This window comes from Salmo salar, chromosome 05 (assembly GCF_965601325.2).
Source record: "Salmo salar chromosome 05, fSalSal1, whole genome shotgun sequence".
Classification (NCBI taxonomy): Eukaryota; Metazoa; Chordata; class Actinopteri; order Salmoniformes; family Salmonidae; genus Salmo; species Salmo salar.
In genome coordinates, this window is record NC_138295.1 from 76,697,435 (window position 1) to 76,720,607 (window position 23,173).

The window sequence follows — 23,173 nt, forward strand, 5'->3', positions numbered from 1 at the left end:
TGGGCTTGCAGGTGGCAAGTCTGCTAAATCAGTCAGTCTGTGATGAGACAGAGTGGAACTCTGAGCACGCTGTCAACTCAAAAGGCTGCAACCTCCTACTGCTACACACACACACACACACACACACCTTACATCCCTCACATTAACCAATAATCCCAGTAACCCCCTCTAATCAATCTCCCAACCCGCCAATACTCCCCAGGGGCCATTCTTACCTTCACCAGTCACCATGGTGACACACAAACACACACAGACCAGAGCTAAAGTACCACAAAGACAAAAGGCTGGAATTAGTTTATTACACATCACTCTGAGAACACACACACCTTCAGGGGTTTAGAACCAACAGTCATCAAAATGGCAAATATGAATCAAATATTATACAATAATTCTGACAATATGTCTCACTAAAGACAATGTGCCTCTAAACAAAGTCTTATTCCTCCATCCATCTCCAAGGTTTTCTGTGTGTGTGTCCGTGAGTTACAGGGTGGTGGTAGAGTGTTGTGGGAGGTGGCGGGAGTGGTGCGTGTGTGAGTTACAGGGTGATGGTAGAGTGTTGTGGGGGGTGGAGGGAGTGGTGTGTGTGTGAGTTACAGGGTGGTGGTAGAGTGTTGTGGGGGGTGGAGGGAGTGGTGTGTGTGTGTGTGAGTTACAGGGTGGTGGTAGAGTGTTGTGGAGGGAGTGTTGTGGGGGGTGGAGGGAGTGGTGTGTGTGTGTGTGAGTTACAGGGTGGTGGTAGAGTGTTGTGGGGGGTGGAGGGAGTGGTGTGTGTGTGTGAGTTACAGGGTGGTGGTAGAGTGTTGTGGGGGGTGGAGGGAGTGTTGTGGAGGGAGTGTTGTGGGGGGTGGAGGGAGTGGTGTGTGTGTGTGTGTGTGTGTGTGAGTTAAAGGGTGGTGGTAGAGTGTTGTGGGGGGGTGGAGGGAGCGGTGTGTGTGAGTTAAAGGGTGGTGGTAGAGTGTTGTGGGGGGTGGAGGGAGCGGTGTGTGTGTGTGAGTTACAGGGTGGTGGTAGAGTGTTGTGGGGGGTGGAGGGAGTGGTGTGTGTGTGTGAGTTACAGGGTGGTGGTAGAGTGTTGTGGGGGGTGGAGGGAGTGTTGTGGAGGGAGTGTTGTGGGGGGTGGAGGGAGTGGTGTGTGTGTGTGTGTGTGAGTTAAAGGGTGGTGGTAGAGTGTTGTGGGGGGTGGAGGGAGTGGTGTGTGTGTGTGAGTTACAGGGTGGTGGTAGAGTGTTGTGGGGGGTGGAGGGAGTGTTGTGGAGGGAGTGTTGTGGGGGGTGGAGGGAGTGGTGTGTGTGTGTGTGTGTGAGTTAAAGGGTGGTGGTAGAGTGTTGTGGGGGGGTGGAGGGAGTGGTGTGTGTGAGTTAAAGGGTGGTGGTAGAGTGTTGTGGGGGGTGGAGGGAGTGTTGTGGGGGGTGGAGGGAGTGGTGTGTGTGTGTGTGAGTTACAGGGTGGTGGTAGAGTGTTGTGGGGGTGGAGGGAGCGGGGTGTGTGTGAGTTAAAGGGTGGTGGTAGTGTTGTGGGGGGTGGAGGGAGTGGTGTGTGTGTGTGTGTGTGAGTTACAGGGTGGTGGTAGAGTGTTGTGGGGTGGAGGGAGTGGTGTGTGTGAGAGTTACAGGGTGGTGGTAGAGTGTTGTGGGGGGTGGAGGGAGTGTTGTGGGGGGTGGAGGGAGTGTTGTGGGGGGTGGAGGGAGTGGTGTGTGTGTGTGTGTGTGAGTTAAAGGGTGGTGGTAGAGTGTTGTGGGGGGTGGAGGGAGTGTTGTGGGGGGTGGAGGGAGTGGTGTGTGTGTGTGTGTGTGTGTGAGTTACAGGGGGGTGGTAGAGTGTTGTGGGGGGTGGAGGGAATGGTGTGTGAGTTACAGGGTGGTGGTAGAGTGTTGTGGGGGGCGGAGGGAGCGGTGTGTGTGTGAGTTACAGGGTGATGATAGAGTGTTGTGGGGGGTGGAGGGAGTGGTGTGTGTGTGTGTGAGTTACAGGGTGGTGGTAGAGTGTTGTGGGGGGTGGAGGGAGTGGTGTGTGTGAGTTACAGGGTGATGGTAGAGTGTTGTGGGGGGTGGAGGGAGTGGTGTGTGTGTGTGTGAGTTACAGGGTGGTGGTAGAGTGTTGTGGGGGGTGGAGGGAGTGGTGTGGGGGGTGGAGGGAGTGTTGTGGGGAGTGGAGGGAGTGGTGTGTGTGTGTGTGTGAGAGTTAAAGGGTGGTGGTAGAGTGTTGTGGAGGGTGGAGGGAGTGGTGTGTGTGTGTGAGTTACAGGGTGGTGGTAGAGTGTTGTGGGGGGTGGAGGGAGTGGTGTGTGTGTGAGTTACAGGGTGGTGGTAGAGTGTTGTGGGGGGTGGAGGGAGTGGTGTGTGTGTGAGTTACAGGGTGGTGGTAGAGTGTTGTGGGGGGTGGAGGGAGCGGTGTGTGTGTGAGTTACAGGGTGGTGGTAGAGTGTTGTGGCGTCAGTGGGGGGTGGCGGGAGCGGGGTGTGTGTGAGTTACAGGGTGGTGGTAGAGTGTTGTGGGGGGTGGAGGGAGCGGGGTGTGTGTGAGTTACAGGGTGGTGGTAGAGTGTTGTGGCGTGAGTGGGGGGTGGCGGGAGCGGGGTGTGTGTGAGCGCAGCAGGCTGCGGACAGCGTGGCGGTAGCGTGCTGACATGGTGTTGTAGAGGATAGGGTTGACAGCAGCACTGAGGTAGAACAACACAAAGGAGACCAGGTTAAAGTACTGAGAGATGTAGTACATATCAGCGCTGGAGCCCAGCGTCACAGAGAACAACGTCCGACCAACGTGGAATGGCAGCCAACACAGAACAAACGCCAGCACGATCATCCCTAGAGAGAGAGGAGAATATGGGATGGAGCGACAGAGTTGAAATTAGAACTCATTATTACTGTATGTGTGATATAGTTGGTTCACAATAGCTGCTTAGCTGTAGTATTGCTGAGGCCCAAACCAGTAAATCAAAGTAACTTTAAAATACAGAGCCTCTCTCACAGCCTCACCTAGCATCTTGATGGTGTGTCGCTGGGCGCGGTCTCGGCTGCTGCGTTGTGGGCGGAGCCATAGCTTCCTGCCGATCGAGCCATACACAACTCCCAGAATGCCCAGCGGCACCAGGAAGTAGAGGTTGGAGAGCCACATCATGGCCCCCAGCAGGCCTGAGGAGACGGCGTAGTCCGTACAGCGACACTCGCTCTCCCCCTCTCCTCCCCCCAGCTCCTCTACCCCTACCATAGCAAACACCGGCCCGGCGCTGATTACGGCCACAACCCACAGGCAGCCAATGAGAGTGCGGACGCGGGTCCGTGTGACCAGGGTCTTGGCTGTGAGTGGTCGACAGACAGCGAGGTAGCGCTCCAGAGAAAGGGCGGTGATGTGGAGGATGGAGGAGTAGGTACAACTCTCACTGACGAACACACTCAGCTTACACACTGTATCACCCAGATCCCAGGGCCGGAACCTCCACAGCTAGAGGGACGGACACACAGATAGGTTACACACACACACACACAACCCAGCTCAGACACTATATCGTCTAACCCCCAGGGCCAGAACCTCCACAGCTAGGGAGAGAGAAACAGAAATAACACACACGCAGTATCAGCTAGCTAACCCCCAGGGAGGGAACCTCCACAGCCAGAGAGAGACTCCCCCTTACCTTGTAGTACAGATCTAAAGGCATCAGAAGCAGTATGAGGAGGTCGGAGACGGCCATACTACTCAGGTAGAGGTAGGTGGTGCTTCTCAGGTGTGGCCGGAGCCAAACTACCAGGATGGTTAACATATTTCCTGTGATGCCCATGGCCAGCAGCAGCACACACACAGCTGTCACACACACCAGCTCAGCCCCACTGAAGTCCTCCCATTCCCAGTCAGTCCGGTCACTCTGGTTCCCACAGTCCTCCAGACAGCCAGACCCTACCACACAATCCTCTGAACAGCTGCTCCCACTGCCCAGCGCTGACACGTCCATGGTCAGAGAGAGATGCCCAGGTCTCAGAGACTGGGGTGTGTGAGAGAGAGAGAGATGCCCGGGTCTCAGAGACTGGTGTGTGTGTGAGAGAGAGAGAGCGATGCCCGGGTCTCAGAGACTGGGGTGTGTGAGAGAGAGAGAGATGCCCGGGTCTCAGAGACTGGTGTGTGTGAGAGAGAGAGATGAGCTGAGATGGTACAAGCGTGCGTGTGAGAGAGAGAAAGTGTGGATGGTCTATATCACCCAGGTTACAGCAGGGTGACGTAGGCTGATGGATTCTAACTGGAGATGGTCCTGAACCACACATCTAGAAGATATAAAACACCACACATCTAGGAGATATAAAACACCACACATCTAGGAGATATAAAACACCTCACATCTAGGAGATATAAAACACCACACATCTAGGAGATATAAAACACCACACATCTAGGAGATATAAAACACCACACATCTAGGAGATATAAAACACCACACATCTAGGAGATATAAAACACCACACATCTAGGAGATATAAAACACCACACATCTAGGAGATATAAAACATCACACATCTAGAAGATATAAAACACCTCACATCTAGGAGATATAAAACACCACACATCTAGGAGATATAAAACACCACACATCTAGGAGATATAAAACACCTCACATCTAGGAGATATAAAACACCACACATCTAGGAGATATAAAACACCACACATCTAGGAGATATAAAACACCACACATCTAGGAGATATAAAACACCACACATCTAGGAGATATAAAACACCACACATCTAGGAGATATAAAACACCACACATCTAGGAGATATAAAACAACATATCTAGGTGATTTGGGTTCAATTCCATTTCAATTGAGTTAATCTGGGAGATGGAGTACCATTTCCACAAAATTATAGAATTGTTCCCACCACTGAAACATGTCTATCCTGTGGTAGGGAAAGGACTTGCTCGATGTTAGCAATCACACACCAACACAAAACTCCCTGTTACACCAATGTGTTACACACACCAACACTACATAATAAACACACTCTGACCTCTGATTCGTTCAGCCATTCCTATGGGGGAAATTAAATGGTGAAAGAATAGCGTTTTGGGATAAATGCAGAAAATAAGGTCTGAGGTTAACACAGGCTCAGGAGATCTCATACATAGAATATCAGTCAGTTAACATTGCATGTATGAGTTATAGCCTCGCTACTGTTATTTCACTGTCCTTTTACTGTTGTTTTAAAAAATATATATTTCTTTACTTATCTATTGTTCACCTAATACCTATTTTTTACTTAAAAATGGCACTGTTGGTTAGGGCCGGTAAGTAAGCATTTCACTGTAAGGTTTATACCTGTTATATTCAACGCACGTGACAAGCAAACTTTGATTTGATAATGCCTTCGTGCTTGTTTTGATTACATAAATGCTTCGGCATTTATCCCCAAACACTCCAAAAAACCCATACATGTCCCCATAGGCTTTGGCCAACAAGCCATGGCAGAGTTAGCTTCCGTAGTGCCTACAAAAAACACCATTACTATTACTCTCTATACCCCCGTTACAAACACAACACACCCAGCAGTGTGAATTGAAGCTGTGTACTCACCTCGCAGCCGTCTTCGATCCCTGGACAATCTCTCCCTCACCTCTTCATCCCTCTACCACCACTACCTCCTCCCTCGCTCTCCAAAGCCCACAACTCATACACACATGCAAGCAAACACAAACCAAACCTCAAGCACACACGCAAGCAGTAAAGATCGCTCATCAACATGATACAGGTTCATTCCTTTAATATCTTCAATTAGTTTAAAATACAATATTTATATTGGAGAATGACGGAGGTAGGGAGGGAAAGAAGGGATAATGCTTTTCTTAAGTTTTGGGACAGGGCCTTTCAGTCTAGAGGTTCAGAGTAAGTGTGTGTGTGTGTGTGTCAGGGTCCAGCCTCCCAGCATGTGTGTCTGTGGTAGAGGTCGAAGGTTGTGTCTGCGGGGCGTGGGATGGGCTGGGGGCGTGGTATGGTAATCTCGTCCCCTGGTAGGAGGGGCTTCTCTCTCAGCAGATCCCCCCTGAAGAAAACCTGCAGGTCAGGACTGTCCTCTTTCTGCTCACACACACACACACACACACACGGATTACAAATACAGTTATGGACTAGTTGCAGGTCATGGGTGTTTTCACTCTACACACACCTTTATTTACATATTACTCACACACACACGTAAATGTAATCTGATGGGGTCAGTGAGAGGGACCTGCCTTGTTGCCATGGCTGCATTTGGGCGAGACCAGCTGAAGCCTGTCACGTAGAGCCTGGCTGATAAGCTCCTCCTCCTCCACATTCACACTGACCAATGCCCTGTAGAGGTGCTGGGATGGAGGGACGTTCACCCCTATAGACAGACAGGACATGCACGCAGTTAGTGTGTGGTGTGTCTGCATGTGTATATTTCTGTGTGTGTTTATGTCTGCATGTGTGTACATGTGTGTGTGTTTATGTCTGCATGTGTGTGTTTCTGTGTGCTACCCTCCGTAGCCCGGGCGCTGATGCTGTTCTTGGTTCTGTCTGACTTCTGTAGTTGCTCCTGCACGGCCTTCTGGGAGTTAAACTCTGCCCCTGCCACGTTATCTAGCTCAGCCCTCAGAGCCAGAGTAGTATTTAACTCCGCCCCTTCAGGGAGGCTGCCACCCCTCTCCTCACAGGGAGCCTCCTCATTGGTTGCTGACCTTGCCCTCCAACGCAGATCTCCACCTGTGGGAGGAATACAGGAAAAGATATTGACCAGTCCTCTGCTCAGACATTGCTGACGTATGCCAGATCTTATAACACCTGGATAGGTATTTTACATATCAGCCTAACCACATCACATGTTATAGCAATCTGGTGCAACTCCTGTGCAGGGGAACATGAGTACATCAGACTCCAGACCAGGAGGGTTAGTTACCATGGAGTCTTTTCCCCTTTGAGTAACTGCTGGAATGTCCAGGGCATTGCCAAGGTGGAGGGTCTTTGCTAGGTTCTGCTATCACCGTGACAACCACAGGCTCCTCAGAGGCAAATCGCACCTGTAGAGTCAGGGGCACACACTTCAGTGATGTCTCTCCAAAAACACAGACCGACACACACAGATCTCTCATCATTTCTACAGCTGTCTTGACAACTGAGAAAAGCACAATCTGTGACTGTCCGTCAGTGTGTGTATGTGTCAGACTGACCTGCCGGTGCCTGCGTCCTCTCAGCAGGCTAGCCGGGTTGGGCCGTGGCGGGTCTGGGCTGAGGGGGAGAGACAGGTCCAGTTCCGGGCACCGCAGGAGGCTAGCGGGGACAAGGGGCACCGGGGCAGGCAGGGGGACCAGCCGGATGTCTGGGTCACTGCACCCTGCTAGAGGACACTGCTGCAGGGGACCTACTCTGGTCATCTTAGGTCACCAGTCTGGGTCTTTATCTTTGGGAGACGGCTCTGTTACTGATGTTAGGTAAGATACAAGGCAAAGGCAGTCAACGACCAGAATATTTTGTATGGTTCTGAATGGCAGTTACATTATCACTTTGCCTAACCTTAACACCCCCTAACCTAACCTTTCCGATGGAGCAAACGTAACATTTTTTGAGTCCTATGCCCAACCCAGTCCCTTACCATTGTTGAATCTGTAGTGTAGGTTGAATAACGTTAACTTTACACTTCGAACCAGATATGACGATGTGACGTTATCTAGCTAACGTTAAATCTCTAGCTAGATTCCATTCACTGTGGGAGCTTTCAGCACACAGCCAGCTAGCTAGCTAGCTAACGACCACAGCAGGCATGCTAGAAAGTTCACCAGTCAGTTAGCCAGCTAACTTTACTTGTTGTACTACTAGCCAGCTAACGTTATAGGGTTTGTTTGGCTAATTAGCTAGCTAACGTTAACTAAAGCTATGCAAATTCAATCATGTCGTTTATTCTCAGCTTACTGTTATGAGGAAGCGTCCCGAATGACAGCTGAGCTCACGCGTTTCTTGTAGTTTTCACTGTTAATACATGAGGATAGATTGACTCTATTTAGCAGGATCTGCTCACTTTTGAAATTCCCTCCACTGGCGCCGCCATAACACCTTCTACAGAACGAAACAATCACACTTCCGGTTTCTTCGTTAGTAGGAAATTATACAATGGCGCCCCTTGGCGTGCATGTTACATTGTGTGTGCTTGTGTAAGTGGTGGACTCTACGGCACAAGTCAAACTCTTCTTTAGTAACAGTTATTTATTTGACTCATATTTTTTTGGCAGAATGACAGAATATGCACATTTCACACGTTCTCTTTCAGAACCCCTCTTCATTCGCCTGGTTACCAGTCTCCGTTTAGCTAACATTCCACTCATTAACTGCCATTGGCGCACGACATGGAATAGGCTAAGAAGTGGAACGTTATAGACACTGGCAACCAGGCCTCTTCATAACTACAGCATCATCATTACACGAGACGACATCATCATCATCATAGCCAGGCTGTCATTGTAAATAAAAAATTGTTCTTGACTCGCCTGGGTACATAAAGGTTAAATATAAATACACATTTTACAGGATTATTCAAGACACCCATTTAAATAGAAAATGAAAGGCATGTACTAATACTGTTAGCTTCTCTCTGTGTGTGTGTGTGTGAGTGTGTACGTGGGTGTGTGCGTGGATGTGTGTGTTAGTGTCTCTGTCTGTCTCTCAGTGCTCTCAGTATGTAGTTCTCTCTCTCCAGCTGGGCGTTCCTCTCTGACAGCTGGTTGATCCGCTTCCTCAGTAGCTCCATCTCCTCTCTCACAGCCAGCATCAGGTGGCTCTTCACCAAGTCCTACAGCAATATACAACATATCATAATAGCATATCATCAAATGTATGTCACAATTCTTCCAGCAACAGATGGGTCTTCACCAAGTCCTTCAATACAACACATGACAGACACTATAACCATAAACACACTGTCCTACCATGGCTTGCTCAATCTTGTTGTCAATTGCAATCTTACTGCTACTGGAGCCACTGCAACAACAACAACAAAAACAAAGGAGATTGTGTCTTAGTGCACATGGTTCACATTGATGTCTATTCCTGAACACAGTCACCTCCAGACAACAAATGGCCAGGCCATTTCCATGGTTACCTGTGGCAGAAGAGCAGCAGGGACAGGAAGGCTGCCTCAGCGTTCTGGACAGAAGGTGTACCCTTCAGACACAGCGACCAGGAAGGGAGCGGGGCCATGGTCTGGTGTTGATGTTGGGGTTGAGTAGTGGTCTGGGTCTGGGGTTGAGGTTGAGACTTAGAAGTAGTCTGGGGTTGATGTTCGGGTTGAGTAGTGGTCTGGGGTTGAGTAGAGGTCTGCGGTTGAGGTTGGGGTTGAGTAGTGGTCTGGAGTTGACATTGGGGTTGAATAGTGGTCTGCTGTTGATGTTGGGGTTGAGTAGTGGTCTGCGGTTGAGGTTGGGGTTGAGTATTGGTCTGTGGTTGGGGTTGAGTAGTGGTCTGGGGTTGGGGTTGAGTAGTGGTCTGGGGTTGGGGTTGAGTAGTGGTCTGGAGTTGGGGTTGAGTAGTGGTCTGGAGTTGAGGTTGGGGTTGAGTAGTGGTCTGTCGTTGAGGTTTAGTTGCGGTCCTAAAGTGTTGTGGAATCTCCATGGTGACAGATGTTTGGTTCCTCATCTGAAGCTCCTGACGTCCGCTCGGCCATGAGTCCCTAACCCTGACCCCCCCACGACCTCTCAGCCCTCCATGACCCCAACCCGTATCACTCACTCCCTTCCTGCCTTCTTCTCCTACTCTCCATCTAGCAGGAAGTTGTAGTGGTTGGTGGACAGGTGGTGGGGTAAGGGGGGGTCTGGGTTTGGGTTTGGTCTGGGGGGAGAGGGAGGAAGGGCAGCTGGAGAAGGAGGAAGGGCAGCCGGAGAGGGAGGCAGAAGGAGAGGAGTGTCTCTTTAAGGGGGACTGGGGGGCTTTTTTTCTGGACCTGAGAGGGGATAGGGAGGAAGGGAGGGATAGGGGAAGAGAGGAAGAAAGAGATGGAGGAAGAGAAGAAGTTAGAGATGGAGGGAGGGAAGGAGGTAGAGATGGAGGGAGGGAAGGAGTTAGAGATGGAGAGAGAGCTGGAGGGAGAGAAGGAGGTAGAGCTGGAGGGAGAGAAGGAGGTAGAGATGGAGGGAGAGATGGAGGGAGGGAAGGAGTTAGAGATGGAGAGAGAGCTGGAGGGAGAGAAGGAGGTAGAGATGGAGGGAGGGAAGGAGGTAGAGATGGAGAGAGAGATGGAGGGAAGGATGGAGGTAGAGAGAGGGGGCGAGGCTGCCGTCGAGTCTCAAACAGAGAGATGATTTTCTTCACACTGCCGAACATGACTGACCAAAAATAGCCTCCTTGTCACCAGACAGCCAAAAGTAAACAATAGATTATCTAAACCACATCAAAGGCGCTTCCATCCACCTCCATTCACTACAGCCTTCTGTGCAAAAGCTGGTCACTACCTGTAGTGGGTAGAGAGTCAGAGAGGGTTTCAACTTAGAGGCACAACCAACAATTACTTCCATGAACAACTACAGAACATGGGTAGTTGAACAGATCACCATGTGGTTGTATTGAGGTCAATGGGAGAGAGGAAGATTAGATCCATGTGCGTGCTGTCACAAGCGTGATATGGGATTCCTGTTGGAGAAATAGATTTTGGGTATCCTCCAATCTTTGATGGATCAATCCCACAGACCCAGCCAGACGAGCCCAGGCTGCCGAGAAGATCTCAGATGAAAACTGCCTTTGTCTGTGGATTAGGATTAGCCTATGCAGATTACTTCCTTATTCCATCCAGCCGCCAGGTGTCTGATTGGCTAAACTATATAATTCCGTTTTTTGCAGGGCAGAGTCTACTGTCCAGGTGAGGAGTGTCTCCACGACGACCCAGAGGTGAGAAGCGTTTCCATGGTGAGGAGCATGTGTGTGTGTCTTTGGGCTCTCACATGATGAGAGGCTGTTCTACTTCTCCCCCACACACACCCCACTGTCTGGCACTCTGATAGGCTCTTACAGGAACCCTCTCATTCCAACCTCCGCCTACTTACTGCCTCAGCCAATGGCAAAGTTTGTGGCATTCCTTGCCTGCCCACTGCCACTGAGCGTATGCTAATTAGTTTCCCAGTATGACAAGTATTGACCTCCATGAAAATATGTCCACTGCCTATGTCCTCCTTCCTCTGGACAGACCACATTAATAAATTAATAAAACTGATGGTCACATGTCTCAGATGTATGTGTTTAGCCAATCTGTCTGTGTATGTTGTTGATTGTGAAGGGTATTGAATCCCAACACAAGCTCCTATGGTCTGATGGTGAATGTTCCTGAATGCCCCCTGTCTTTTCAATCATCACAAAAACTGGTGAAGGCCTAGAAGGAATCAGTGCCATATAAAATACAATGTGTTCTCAATCAAACTACTCTGTAAAATGAACACACACACACACACACACACACACACACACACACACACACACACACACACACACACACACACACACACACACACACACACACACACACACACGCAAACAGTAATGAGAACCCACTGGTGGCTCTGCTGAGATGTTCTGGCCGAAACCTTGATGGTTGAGAGAACAACCAAGAGCTCAGCTCAGAACAGCCTCAGTCTTTCCTGGCCTCACTCGGCCCTGTCGGTCTCCTCTGCACTGGGCTGGAGCACAACAACCTCCACCTTCTAGTCTCACTCTCACATATCAAGTACCCTGGATTACTGTAGGCCTAAATGTTACTTTTATTGACACCAGAGTTGTGTCAATCAATTTCAATTCTCATCAGTTGAATTTGACATGGAAGTTCTCTGTAGGAGTTCAGTTCAGACTAGAATGTCAGTAGAATTGACCCCAACCCTGATCAAGACTAATGCATCATAGAGATGTGTTAGATTCAACCGAGTGGCTGCGTGACCAGGGGCTGTGTGTATCATGCCTCTGAGGAGGAGTGCTGATCTAGGATCAGGTCCCCCTCTGTCCAAGTAATATCATTCATATTGATCTAAACAGGCAAAACTGATCCTAAAACAGCACTCCTACTCTGAGACGCTTGAAACATACGGCCACACACTCTCAGGACACCTCTTCCTGACACCTGAACAACCTTTCCTTCTACTGCGTGCTACTTTACGCACTATTTTTATGTTGCCACTGTTGCTTTCCCCTACCTTCCTGCTCTGACCCGCGGCGATGATCATCTGGTGATAGACATGTACAAACTTCCTTACGCAGCCTTGTCCTTCCGACGCCAGTTCCCCTGAGTCTCCAGCGACGCTCCTCAGCCCGAGGTCTCCAGCGACGCTCCTCAGCCCGAGGTCTCCAGCGACGCACCTTAGCCCAGAGCCTTCAGCAGTGGTCTACAGCCATGAGCCATCAAGGGGGGTGGGCAGGTTAGAATGGGGACTAAAGCCGGAGCCTGAGCCACCTCCGTAGTTGGAGGATTTGGGGGGGGGGGGGGGGGGGGGGTGTAGCATGGGAGCCGTCGGTGACGGGGGCCACCCTCCTTTCCCTCCCTTTAGTTTGGGGTTTTTGTGTTGTGAGTTTTTGTTTCAGGTGCATTTGAGGTCTGCACCTTTGGGGGGGGGGGGGGGGGGGGGGGGCGTACTGTAACGTCCTGACCAGTAAAAGGGGTTATTTGTTATTGTAGGTTGGTCAGGGCGAGGCAGGGGGTGTTTGTTTAGTGTGTTTCGGGGTTTTTGGTTTATGTTCTATGTGGTTTTTCTAGTTTTTCTATGTCTATGTTAGTTTTGTCAATGACCTCCAATCAGAGGCAGCTGTTTGTTGTTATCTCTGATTGGAGGCCATATTTAGTTGCGTTTCTTTGAACTTGTTATGTGGGTGGTTATTTTCTGTTTAGTCGTTAGTGTCCTGACAGAACTGCTGGCTGTCGTTTACTCGTTTTGTTTATATTGTGTCAGTATAATAAATACGAATATGAGCACTCAACACCTGCGCCTTGGTCTACTCCCTTCGACGGCTGTGACACCTTCACAGTAACAGTTGACTTCCTGTATTCTTACTGGCACTGGAGTAGATAACAGTATTGTGATGTAATTAAGTAGTCAAATATAAGGTATGCCTCAACCCCTAATTTCATTGTATGTTTGGTTTACGTTGACATAATCAACAAATTGTATTATTTCACCAGGTGTCTGAAAACAAAGGTTCATGTTTGATTCATGTTGCTTGCTGTATCCTATTTTGGACATACACAGCCAATCACACATGCACAAACACACAAACACCTGCACAAATGATAAGTCAGCTTTCTTCCAAACATTAAAATAGTTTATTTCATTTTTCATTTTAAACAAACCAAAGAGCTTCCTCTCCATCTCATGAGATTGTAGCCTATATGTCTGTATGTGTACAGGTCAGTGTCTGTGTCTGTCCCTCTGAACCTGCATTGAGGATCTGGCTAATCTTATCATGAATTCACTCATGGAGCAAGAGCTGCTGTTCTGTGGAGAGTGGGCAGGGGGAGCTGTTTCACTTCTTGGTGAAGAACTCATTGCACATCATGGTGAGGCAGGCCACCAGTGTGACGTACTCCTGGAAGTCCACAATGCCATCTGAGTTAGCGTCCAGATCTTTGAAGATCTTGTCAACCTTTGCCTGGTCAGTGTTTTTCTGTTATAATGATCAGAGAGAGAGAGGTAATGGGTGAGACTTTGATTTCAGCAGTTACAACTAGAATCCATACAGTTGTTATTTGTTTATAAAGGTGTGAGAGATTAAGTTATTCTATTGGATGAGGCGGGTCATGTGTTTGATATTCCAAGCAATTCAATATTTCAGTAGTGTCTGTCTTTAGCAGTATTGTATTTGGTCGTGCTACTAATAAAGCATGATTAAACTGAACTGTTCCTAGGATCCACTCACCCCCATGATCTCTCCAAGCTCAGCGTTGAGCAGATCTTTGAGTTCTCCCTTGCTCAGGGTCGTCTTGTCGCCCTCCTTGCCAGAGTACTTGTGGAAGGCTGCGATGAGCAATGCCATAGCCTGCTGGACCTGTGACATGGTGACTACAACACACACACACACACAGACACACAGACAGACAGACAGACAGACAGACAGACAGACAGACAGACAGACAGACAGACAGACAGACAGACAGACAGACAGACAGACAGACAGACAGACAGACAGACAGACAGACAGACAGACAAATTTAGGTTATTAATTTATGGTATTATCAATGTTTTATTATGATAGCAGGATGCTAGTGGACATGATGTCCACACACACAGAGAGAGGAATGTTTGGTTACTCTGTATTCACAGTATAATACATCTAATATTATCAACATTATATGAATTATTTGATCAATTTAATTGACTTTTTGAAATGTGAAATCCCAGAAACTAAGTTAAAGAGAAATGTTCTATTGTTGACTGAATAATCCAATTTAAATATATTTTTAACTTACACCCGGGTTACCATTCCATACATGTCTGGGAATTAAAGTCATGTTGACACTGGTTCAGGTTGAATAGAGGGTTTAAAGAATATTAACGGTTGTTGCACACGAAGCAAAGACTTAACTACACACACACACCACTCCCCACTACTGCAAACAAGTTCTACATCTCTACCACAAAGGGAGGAAGAGAAAGATGGGGAGGAGAGATGGAGAGCAATGCAACAGAGGTAATTAGAGAGGGAGAGAGGCGGAGAGAGGTTAGAGATGGATACATAGGGAGAGAGGCGACGAGAGAAAGAAGAGCGAGAGAGAGGCGGATATGCAGTGGAGAAAGGAAGAGAAGAGGGGGCTGAGTTGTTTAAACACAAACAGACATGGCTCTAGCCAACGCCCTTGCATGTCTCTCTCATTAACTCTGGGGGATTTTAAGGAGAGAAAGAATATATACTGTATAGAGAGAGAGGGACAGACACATAGACAGGAAGACAGATGGGAGGAAATTGGTGGAGAGACTGAAAGGCGTGTTGGTAATTTCAGGCAAACAATAACATAGAAATCCCAACACCTCCTTCACCCCTCACCCCACTATGTAGGAAGGTTGCACACAACACACAATTGCAAATAAATGTTGCAAACCACCCAATGAGAATGTATAATTTGGCACATCTAACATATCAGAGACACACACAGATAAAACAAACTGAAGCATTTTAGCAGCGAGGCACTCGGGTACAAGTTTTTCACTCACCGAAGTTGTGCGAGGAGTTGGACAGTCAGAGAAAGAGAGAGAGAGAGGGAGTGAGGAAGAGGGGGATGGGCTGTTGGTTTTAAACATTGATTACCACACCCCACTCTCCCCTCCCCTTTCCTCTCCTTTTCCCTCTTTATCTGATGGAAATGGAAACTGTAATGTTCTGTTCCCTTCTTCATGTGACCAAGTGACTGAACATCCCTGACTCTTATCAGTCATTTTCATCATCTCTCAGTTCCACCCTAAATATGTCATGCTAAAAGTCTCACTAAGTTATGCTTACAAACACAGAGTTTTTCACAGTAACACCGAAATTATACTAGGCATATATATTATCTAAAGTTAATAATTACTTCACATGAATATATCACCATTGTAACCAATCCACCATTTTGCTCTGGTTCTTCCTGGACTTCCCCTATAAAAAAACAACCCCACTCTCCCCTCCCCTTTCCTCTCCTTTTCCCTCTTTATCTGATGGAAATGGAAACTGTAATGTTCTGTTCCCTTCTTCATGTGAACTAGTGACTGAAAGAATTATACTAGGCATATATATTTTCTGAAGTTAATAATTACTTCACATGACTGTATCACCATAGTAACCAAACAACAACAGAAAACAGAGAGGAGAAATCCCTGCATATGTCTAATGTCTTTGAATGAGAGTAAATACCTCTTATTCTGACTGTAGTTATTCATTTAACAACTTTTCAGTTTAGAAGAATGTAGTAACACTGCAGCATTCTCTAAACCGGCAAAACTTCTCCAAACCGGCAAAACTTCTCCAAACCGGCAAAACTTCTCCAAACTGGCCAAGCTTCTCCAAACTAGCCAAACTTCTCCAAACTGGCCAAGCTTCTCCAAACTGGCCAAGCTTCTCCAAACCGGCAAAACTTCTCCAAACTGGCCAAGCTTCTCCAAACTGGCCAAGCTTCTCCAAACTGGCCAAGCTTCTCCAAACCGGCCAAGCTTCTCCAAACTGGCCAAGCTTCTCCAAACCGGCCAAGCTTCTCCAAACTGGCCAAGCTTCTCCAAACTGGCCAAGCTTCTCCAAACCGGCCAAGCTTCTCCAAACTGGCCAAGCTTCTCCAAACTGGCCAAGCTTCTCCAAACCGGCCAAGCTTCTCCAAACTGCCCAAACTAACCTGTAGGGCTACCTTACTGGCTGACTGGCTCCATATACCCCTCAGGGAAATTATGAACATTACTATTCTAAAGTAGAAAAACAGACTTTTTATTTATTTTTATTGAGGTTTTGATTGAATATATAAATCAAATCAAAGTGTATTTGTCACGTGCGCTGAATACAACAGGTGTAGACCTTACAGTGAAATGCTTACTTACAGGCTCTAACCAATAGTGCAAAAAAGGTATTAGGTGAACAATAGGTAAGTAAATAAAATAAAAACAACTGTAAAAAGACAGTGAAAAACAGTAGCGAGGCTATTAAAGTAGCGAGGCTACATACAGACACCGGTTAGTCAGGCTGATTGAGGTAGTGTGTACATGTAGATATGGTTAAAGTGACTATGCATATATGATAAACAGAGAGTAGCAGTAGCATAAAGAGGGGTTGGCGGGTGGTGGGTGACGGGACACAATGTAGATAGCCCGGTTAGCCAATGTGCGGGAGCACTGGTTGGTCGGGCCAATTGAGGTAGTATGTACATATGTACATGAATGTGTAGTTAAAGTGACTGTGCATAGAAGATAAACAGAGAGTAGCAGGAGTGCAAAAGAGGGGTTGGGGGGCGGGACAATGCAAATAGTCCGGGTAGCCATTTGATTACCTGTCCAGGAGTCTTATGGGTTGGTGGTAAAAACTGTTGAGAAGCCTTTTTGTCCTAGACTTGGCACTCCAGTACCACTTGCCATGCGGTAGTAGCCTACCAGGTGGCGTGGCGAGAATCCGTCTCTGCACCACGTGCTCTCACCACTGGTGTCCCCCAGGGCTCAGTTCTAGGCCCTCTCCTATTCTCGCTATACACCAAGTCACTTGGCTCTGTCATATCCTCACATGGTCTCTCCTATCATTGCTACGCAGACAACACACAATTAAGACCGCTCTCAACCAACTCTATAAGGCTATAAGCAAAGAATAAAATGCTCACCCGAAAACGATGCTCTTAGTGGCTGGGGACTAAATGCAGGCAACCTTAAATCAGTTTAACCAAAAATGTTTCCATCATGTCACATGTGCAACCAGGGGGAAAAAAATCCTAGACCACCTTTACTCCACACACAGAGATGCATACAAAGCTCTCCCCCGCCCTGCATTTGGCAAATCTGACCATAATTCTATCCTCATGATTCCTGCTTACAAGCAAAAACTAAAGCAGGAAGTACCAGTGACTCGCTCAATACGAAAGTGGTCAGATGACGCGGATGCTACACTACAGGGATGTTTTGCTAGCACAGACTGGATTATGTTCCAGGATTCATCCAATGGCATTGAGGAATACACCACCTCAGTCATCAGCTTCATCAATAAGTGCATTGATTACGTCGTCCCCACAGTGACTGTACGTACATATCCCAACCAGAAGCCATGGATTTCAGGCAACAACTGCATCGAGCTAAAGGCTAGAGCTGCCACTTTCAAGGAGCGGGAGACTAATCCGGACGCTTATAAGAAATCCTGCTATGCCCTCAGAGGAACCATTAAACAAGCAAAGCGTCAATACAGGATTAAGATTGAATCCTACTACACTGGCTCTGACGCTCGTCGGATGTGGCAGGGCTTGAAAACTATTATGGACTACAAAGGGAAACCCAGACGCGAGCTGCCCAGTGACTCGAGCATACTAGATGAGCTAAATGCCTTTTATGCTCTCTTCGAGGCAAGCAACACTGAAGCATGCACGAGAGCACCAGCTGTTCTGGATGACTGTGTGATAACGCCCTCAGTAGCTGATGTGAACAAAACCTTTAAACAGGCCAACATTCACAAAGCCGCTGGGCCAGACGGATTACCAGGACGTGTACTCAAATCATGCGAGGACCAACTGTCAAGTGTCTTTATTGACATTTTCAACCTCTCCCTGACCGAGTCTGTAATACCTACATTTCAAGCAGACCACCATAGTCCCAGTGCCCAAGGAAGCGAAGGTAACCTGCCTGAATTATTACCGCCCCGTGGCACTCACGTCGGTAGCCATGAAGTGCTTTGAAAGGCTGGTCATGGCTCACATTAACAGCATCCTCCCGGACACCCTAGACCCACTCCAACTCGCATACATCCCCAACAGATCCACAGATGATGCAATCTCAATTGCACTCCACACTGCCCTTTCTCACCTGAACAAATGGAACACCTATGTGAGAATGCTGTTCATTGACTACAGCTCAGTGTTCAACACTATAGTGCCCACGAAGCTCATCACTAAGCTAAGGACTCTGGGACTAACCACCTCCCTCTAACCACCTCCCTCTGCAACTGGATCCTGGACTTCCTGACTGGCCGCCCCCAGGTGGTAAAAGTAGGCAACAACATGTCTGCCACGCTGATCCTTAATACTGGGGCCCCACAGGGGTGTGTACTTAGTCCCCTCCTTTATTCCCTGTTCACCCATGACTGCATGGCCAATTACGACTCTAACACCATCATTAAGTTTGCTGACGACACAACAGTGGTAGGCCTGATCCCTGACAACGATGAGACGGTCTATAGGGAGGAGGTCAGAGAACTAGCAGTGTGGTGCCAAGACAACAATCTCTCCCTCAATGTGAGCAAGACAAAGGAGCTGATCGTGGACTACAGGAAAAGGCGGGCCGAACAGGCCCCCATTAACATCGACGTGGCTGTAGTGGAGCGGGTTATAAGTTCCTTGGTGTCCACATAACCAACAAACTATCATGGTCCAAACATACCAAGAAAGTTGTGAAGCGGGCACGACAAAACCTTTTCCCCCTCAGGAGACTGAAAAGATTTGGCATGGGTCCCCAGATCCTCAAAAGTTTCTACAGCTGCACCATCGAGAGCATCCTGATGGGTTGCATCACCGCCTGGTATGGCAACTGCTCGGCATCTGACCGTAAGACGCTACAGAGGGTAGTGCTAATGGCCCAGTACATCACTGGGGCCAAGCTTCCTGCCATCCAGGACCTATATAATAGGCGGTGTCAGAGGAAAGCCCATAACATTGTCAGAGACTCCAGTCACCCAAGTTATAGACTGTTTTCTCTGCTACCACACGGCAAGCGGTACCGGAGCGCCAAGTCTAGGACCAAAAGGCTCCTCAACAGCTTCTACCCCCAAGCCATAAGACTGCTGAACAATTCGGACAATTTTACTGCCCCCCCCCCCCCCCCCCTTTTTGTACACTGCTGCTACTCTCTGTTTGTTTGTTACCTATGCATAGTCACTTCGCCCCCACCTACATGTACAAATTACCTCAATTAGCCTGTACCCCCGCACACTGACTTGGTACCGGTGCCCCCTGTATATAGCCTTGTTATGTTATTCTTATTGTGTTACTTTTTATTATTACTTTTTATTTTAGTCTACTTGGTAAATTATTTATTCTTCTTGAACTGCACTGTTGGTTAACCTCACTAGGGTAGGGGGCACTATTTTCACCTCCGGATGAAAAGCGTGCCCAAAGTAAACTGCCTGCTACTCAGGCAGTTAAAATAATTAAAATAATGTCTGTGAGTATAACAGAACTGATATGGCAGGCGAAAACCTGAGAAAAATCCATCCAGGAAGTGGGATTTATTTTATGTTTGTAGTTTTCTATTGAATGCCAATACAGTATCCATTGACTTCGGACTCAAATTGCAATTCCTATGGCTTCCACTAGATGTCAACAATCTTTAGAAACTGTTTCAGGCTTGTATTCTGAAAAATGAGGGAGTAAGACCACTCTGAGTAAGTGGATAGTGGAAAGTCCCCAGACCTGTTTCATGCGCGCGACCGAGAATGCGCCTTTCTTGTTTTTCTTTTATATTGACGACGCTATTGTCCGGTTGAAATATTATCGATTATTTAGGCTAAAAACAATCTGAGGATTGATATAAACATCGCTTGACATGTTTCTACAAACTTTACGGATACTATTTGGATTTTTCGTCTGCTTGTTGTGACTGCCTTTGAGCCATTGGATTACTGAACAAAACGCGCCAACAATACGGAGGTTTTTGGATATAAAGAGGGACTTTATCGAACAAAACGAACATTTATTGTATAACTGGGAGTCTTGTGAGTGCAACCATATGAAGATCATCAAAGGTAAGGCATTTTTTATATTGCTATTTCTGACTTTTGTGTGGCGCCTGCCTGGTTGAAATATGATTTTCATGCTTTTGAATGCGGTGCTCTGTCCTCAGATAATCGCATGGTTTGCTTTCGCCGTAAAGCCTTTTTGAAATCTGACATGGCGCCTGGATTAACAAGAAGTTAAGCTTTATTTTGATGTATAACACATATATTTTCAAGAATGTTAAATATTTTAATTTAGTATTTTTGAATTTCGCGCTCTGCAATTTCTGGCTACCGTCCCAGGTACCCATAAGAAGTTAAGGGCTTGTAAGTAAGCATTTCATGGTAAAGTCTACACTTGTTGTATTCGGGACATGTGACAAATAAAGTTTGATTTGATTCACAACTAACACCACTTCCTGGAACCCATCTCAGCTCTAGCCCTTTCACATGTACCATCACACGGGTGTGATCATTCTACAGTGCTCCCTGAAGCCTACGATCACACCTGTGTGATTAGAATGCTTATTTAGAACGGCCAGTTTCGAATGACGCAACAATAAGCATTTGAGCTGGCCACACTTTTTTCAGAAACTATTTACACAAACACAGTCCTTACAAAGTTATGTCCAGAATGTGAGCAGTTTATTTTTGGATGCAATGTTCAGATATTCACAGAAGTATCTATAACATAACACAATCATCCAAACCGGAAGAAAATGTAGGCTACATTTGTCCTAGCGCTAACTGAGGAAAGATTGACGCAACACATAACTCTCGGCTGACATAAACTACAATATGAATTAGCTAATAGCAATTACTATTTATAATTAATTACATCACGGGTGAGCTCACCATTGATCTAAATAATTGCGTAAAACACTTTCTAGAAATCGAAAGCAACCCGAGGATGCTTTTTATCCACACAGAAACCAAAGATAATAAGAGAACACAAGATGAGATTGGTCTGTGTATAGTATGCATGTTGAAGGGGTGTGTCGTCTACCATTGTTCACATCCCACCATTCACTTCCTGAAGTTCTCCAAACATTTGTGAACCCTTACTCACCTCATTTAGTTATAGCATATTTGGTCCGACAGACGATTACGTGAAACCCAGAATGCATTGTATGTCAACAAACATGGCTCCACACACATAGCTGGAATGAGCTTAGTTCATCATAATCAGTACAACCTTCAAAAAAGTATTTTACACACATAATATGTGCCCATTACAATCTATGCAAGAATCGGAATGCATGATTTATCACCGTTACTTGAAAACATGTGAAAAAAAACAGTAAATATATATCAATAATTCCCACACAAAACATTTTCTGATAGTGATTTATTGATACAAATGGCACATGTCGGCAGTCAATCACGTAACTTCTCACTCCCTCTCTGAGCCATTCAGTGTTGTTTATGTATGTAGCTAGTGAGCTAAGCTGTAGCATTAGCAATGTCTTTCAAAAGGAGACAACTCACAAATGCAGAAATTCTGGATTTTTTTTTTTACAATTCTGACAATGAGTCTGAGTATGAAAGTCAGGAATCAGATTGTGACAGTGACAGTGAGGAGCTGCCCCCCAGCCATTGAGAACCCTGAATCTGAGGATCCCTTGTCCACTGACAAAGTCCCAGTTCCCTTTGAAGATGCTGGTGGTGATGGCGGCAGACCGACAGTGGATGAAATACAGGAGTTCTGTGGTAGCTGGAAGGCTGCCAGACATTTCACCCCTTCTGGCCCTGCTGTTTGCTTTGATGAGTCCCAGTCTGGAGTGCAACGCCCCTTACCATTTCCATCTGAGGCAGAGTGCTTAATGTTGTTTCTGACAGAGGAGCTGGTGGGAGACATAGTAGAGACCAATCGCTATGCCTTGGAGCTACAGGAGAAGAGAAAGCCAGGAGTGGGGGGGACAACCACAATTAGTGAAATGTATACCTTCCTGGTGACAGTCCTTCTCATGGGGATAGTAAAGAAGAACTCCCTAAGAGAATACTGGAGCATAGATCCTATGCTTGCAACTCCCGACTTTGCCACCCTCTTTTCCCAAGACTGCTTCTTAGTTCTGCTGCGATGACTGCATTTCATCAACAATGCTACTGCCATCCTAATTGACCCGTTATACAAAGTAGGAAATGTTCTTACCAGCCTGACAATAGCATTTGTCTTTGTGCCATACAAGGACCTATGCATTGATGAGTATGAGGTGTTTGGGGTGTCTGGGTCTGTGGTGATGACCATGCTGGCTCCTCATCTCAGCAAGGGACACACTTTGTATGTGGACAATAGTTATAAGGAATATACACAAAAATATAATGCTACAGTAGAAACGACATAACACGACATGCAGAAACTATTATAACGTAATAAGGCACTTACTTTGACAGAAATATTTGGAGATATTTGGAACTCAGACATGAAAGGGCTAGAGAAAGAAGAATCTACACTTAGAAATAAAAAACCTGGATAGAACCAAAAAGGGTTCTTTGCTTGGTTCATACTATTTATGGCACCACTTAAGGTTCTATAAAGCAGGTATATCTCACTGGTCATCCCCAAAGCCAACACCTCCTTTGGCCTCCTTTCCTTCCAGTTCTCTGCTGCCAATGACTGGAACGAATTGCACAAATCACTGAAGCTGGAGACATATCTCCCTCTCTAACTTTAAGCATCAGCTGTCAGAGCAGCTTACCGATCACTGTACCTGTACACAGCCCATCTGTAAATAGCACACCAAACTACCTCATCCCCATATTGTTATTTTTTGGTTTGTTTCTATTTTGCACCCCCGTATCTCT

The 23,173-nt window shown here is 47.0% G+C and overlaps 4 protein-coding genes across 4 annotated transcripts; all 4 read right to left on the reverse strand.

Moving 5' to 3' along the window:
* Positions 1 to 1,664: 1,664 nt before the first annotated feature.
* Positions 1,665 to 5,522, reverse strand: LOC106606008 (growth hormone secretagogue receptor type 1). Its single transcript, XM_045718910.2, has 3 exons — positions 3,634 to 5,522; positions 2,978 to 3,443; positions 1,665 to 2,806 (listed from the first exon to the last, which is right to left on the reverse strand). The coding sequence occupies exons 1-3, from the start codon at positions 3,946 to 3,948 to the stop codon at positions 2,526 to 2,528; spliced, it is 1,062 nt and encodes a 353-aa protein (XP_045574866.1). The 5' UTR covers positions 3,949 to 5,522; the 3' UTR covers positions 1,665 to 2,525.
* Positions 5,523 to 5,727: 205 nt separating this feature from the next.
* Positions 5,728 to 8,063, reverse strand: LOC106606012 (protein phosphatase 1 regulatory subunit 35). Its single transcript, XM_014202070.3, has 6 exons — positions 7,910 to 8,063; positions 7,171 to 7,421; positions 6,900 to 7,020; positions 6,482 to 6,706; positions 6,214 to 6,347; positions 5,728 to 6,058 (listed from the first exon to the last, which is right to left on the reverse strand). Exons 2-6 carry the CDS (start codon positions 7,372 to 7,374, stop codon positions 5,888 to 5,890), a joined length of 855 nt encoding a protein of 284 aa, XP_014057545.1. The 5' UTR covers positions 7,375 to 7,421; positions 7,910 to 8,063; the 3' UTR covers positions 5,728 to 5,887.
* A 97-nt stretch (positions 8,064 to 8,160) lies between these two features.
* Positions 8,161 to 10,908, reverse strand: LOC106606011 (uncharacterized). Its single transcript, XM_014202069.3, has 3 exons — positions 9,093 to 10,908; positions 8,920 to 8,971; positions 8,161 to 8,783 (listed from the first exon to the last, which is right to left on the reverse strand). The coding sequence occupies exons 1-3, from the start codon at positions 10,307 to 10,309 to the stop codon at positions 8,637 to 8,639; spliced, it is 1,416 nt and encodes a 471-aa protein (XP_014057544.3). The 5' UTR covers positions 10,310 to 10,908; the 3' UTR covers positions 8,161 to 8,636.
* Positions 10,909 to 13,257: 2,349 nt separating this feature from the next.
* LOC106606010 (ictacalcin) lies at positions 13,258 to 15,431 on the reverse strand. Its single transcript, XM_014202067.3, has 3 exons — positions 15,166 to 15,431; positions 13,874 to 14,016; positions 13,258 to 13,621 (listed from the first exon to the last, which is right to left on the reverse strand). Exons 2-3 carry the CDS (start codon positions 14,009 to 14,011, stop codon positions 13,481 to 13,483), a joined length of 279 nt encoding a protein of 92 aa, XP_014057542.2. The 5' UTR covers positions 14,012 to 14,016; positions 15,166 to 15,431; the 3' UTR covers positions 13,258 to 13,480.
* Between the last annotated feature and the right edge of the window lie 7,742 nt (positions 15,432 to 23,173).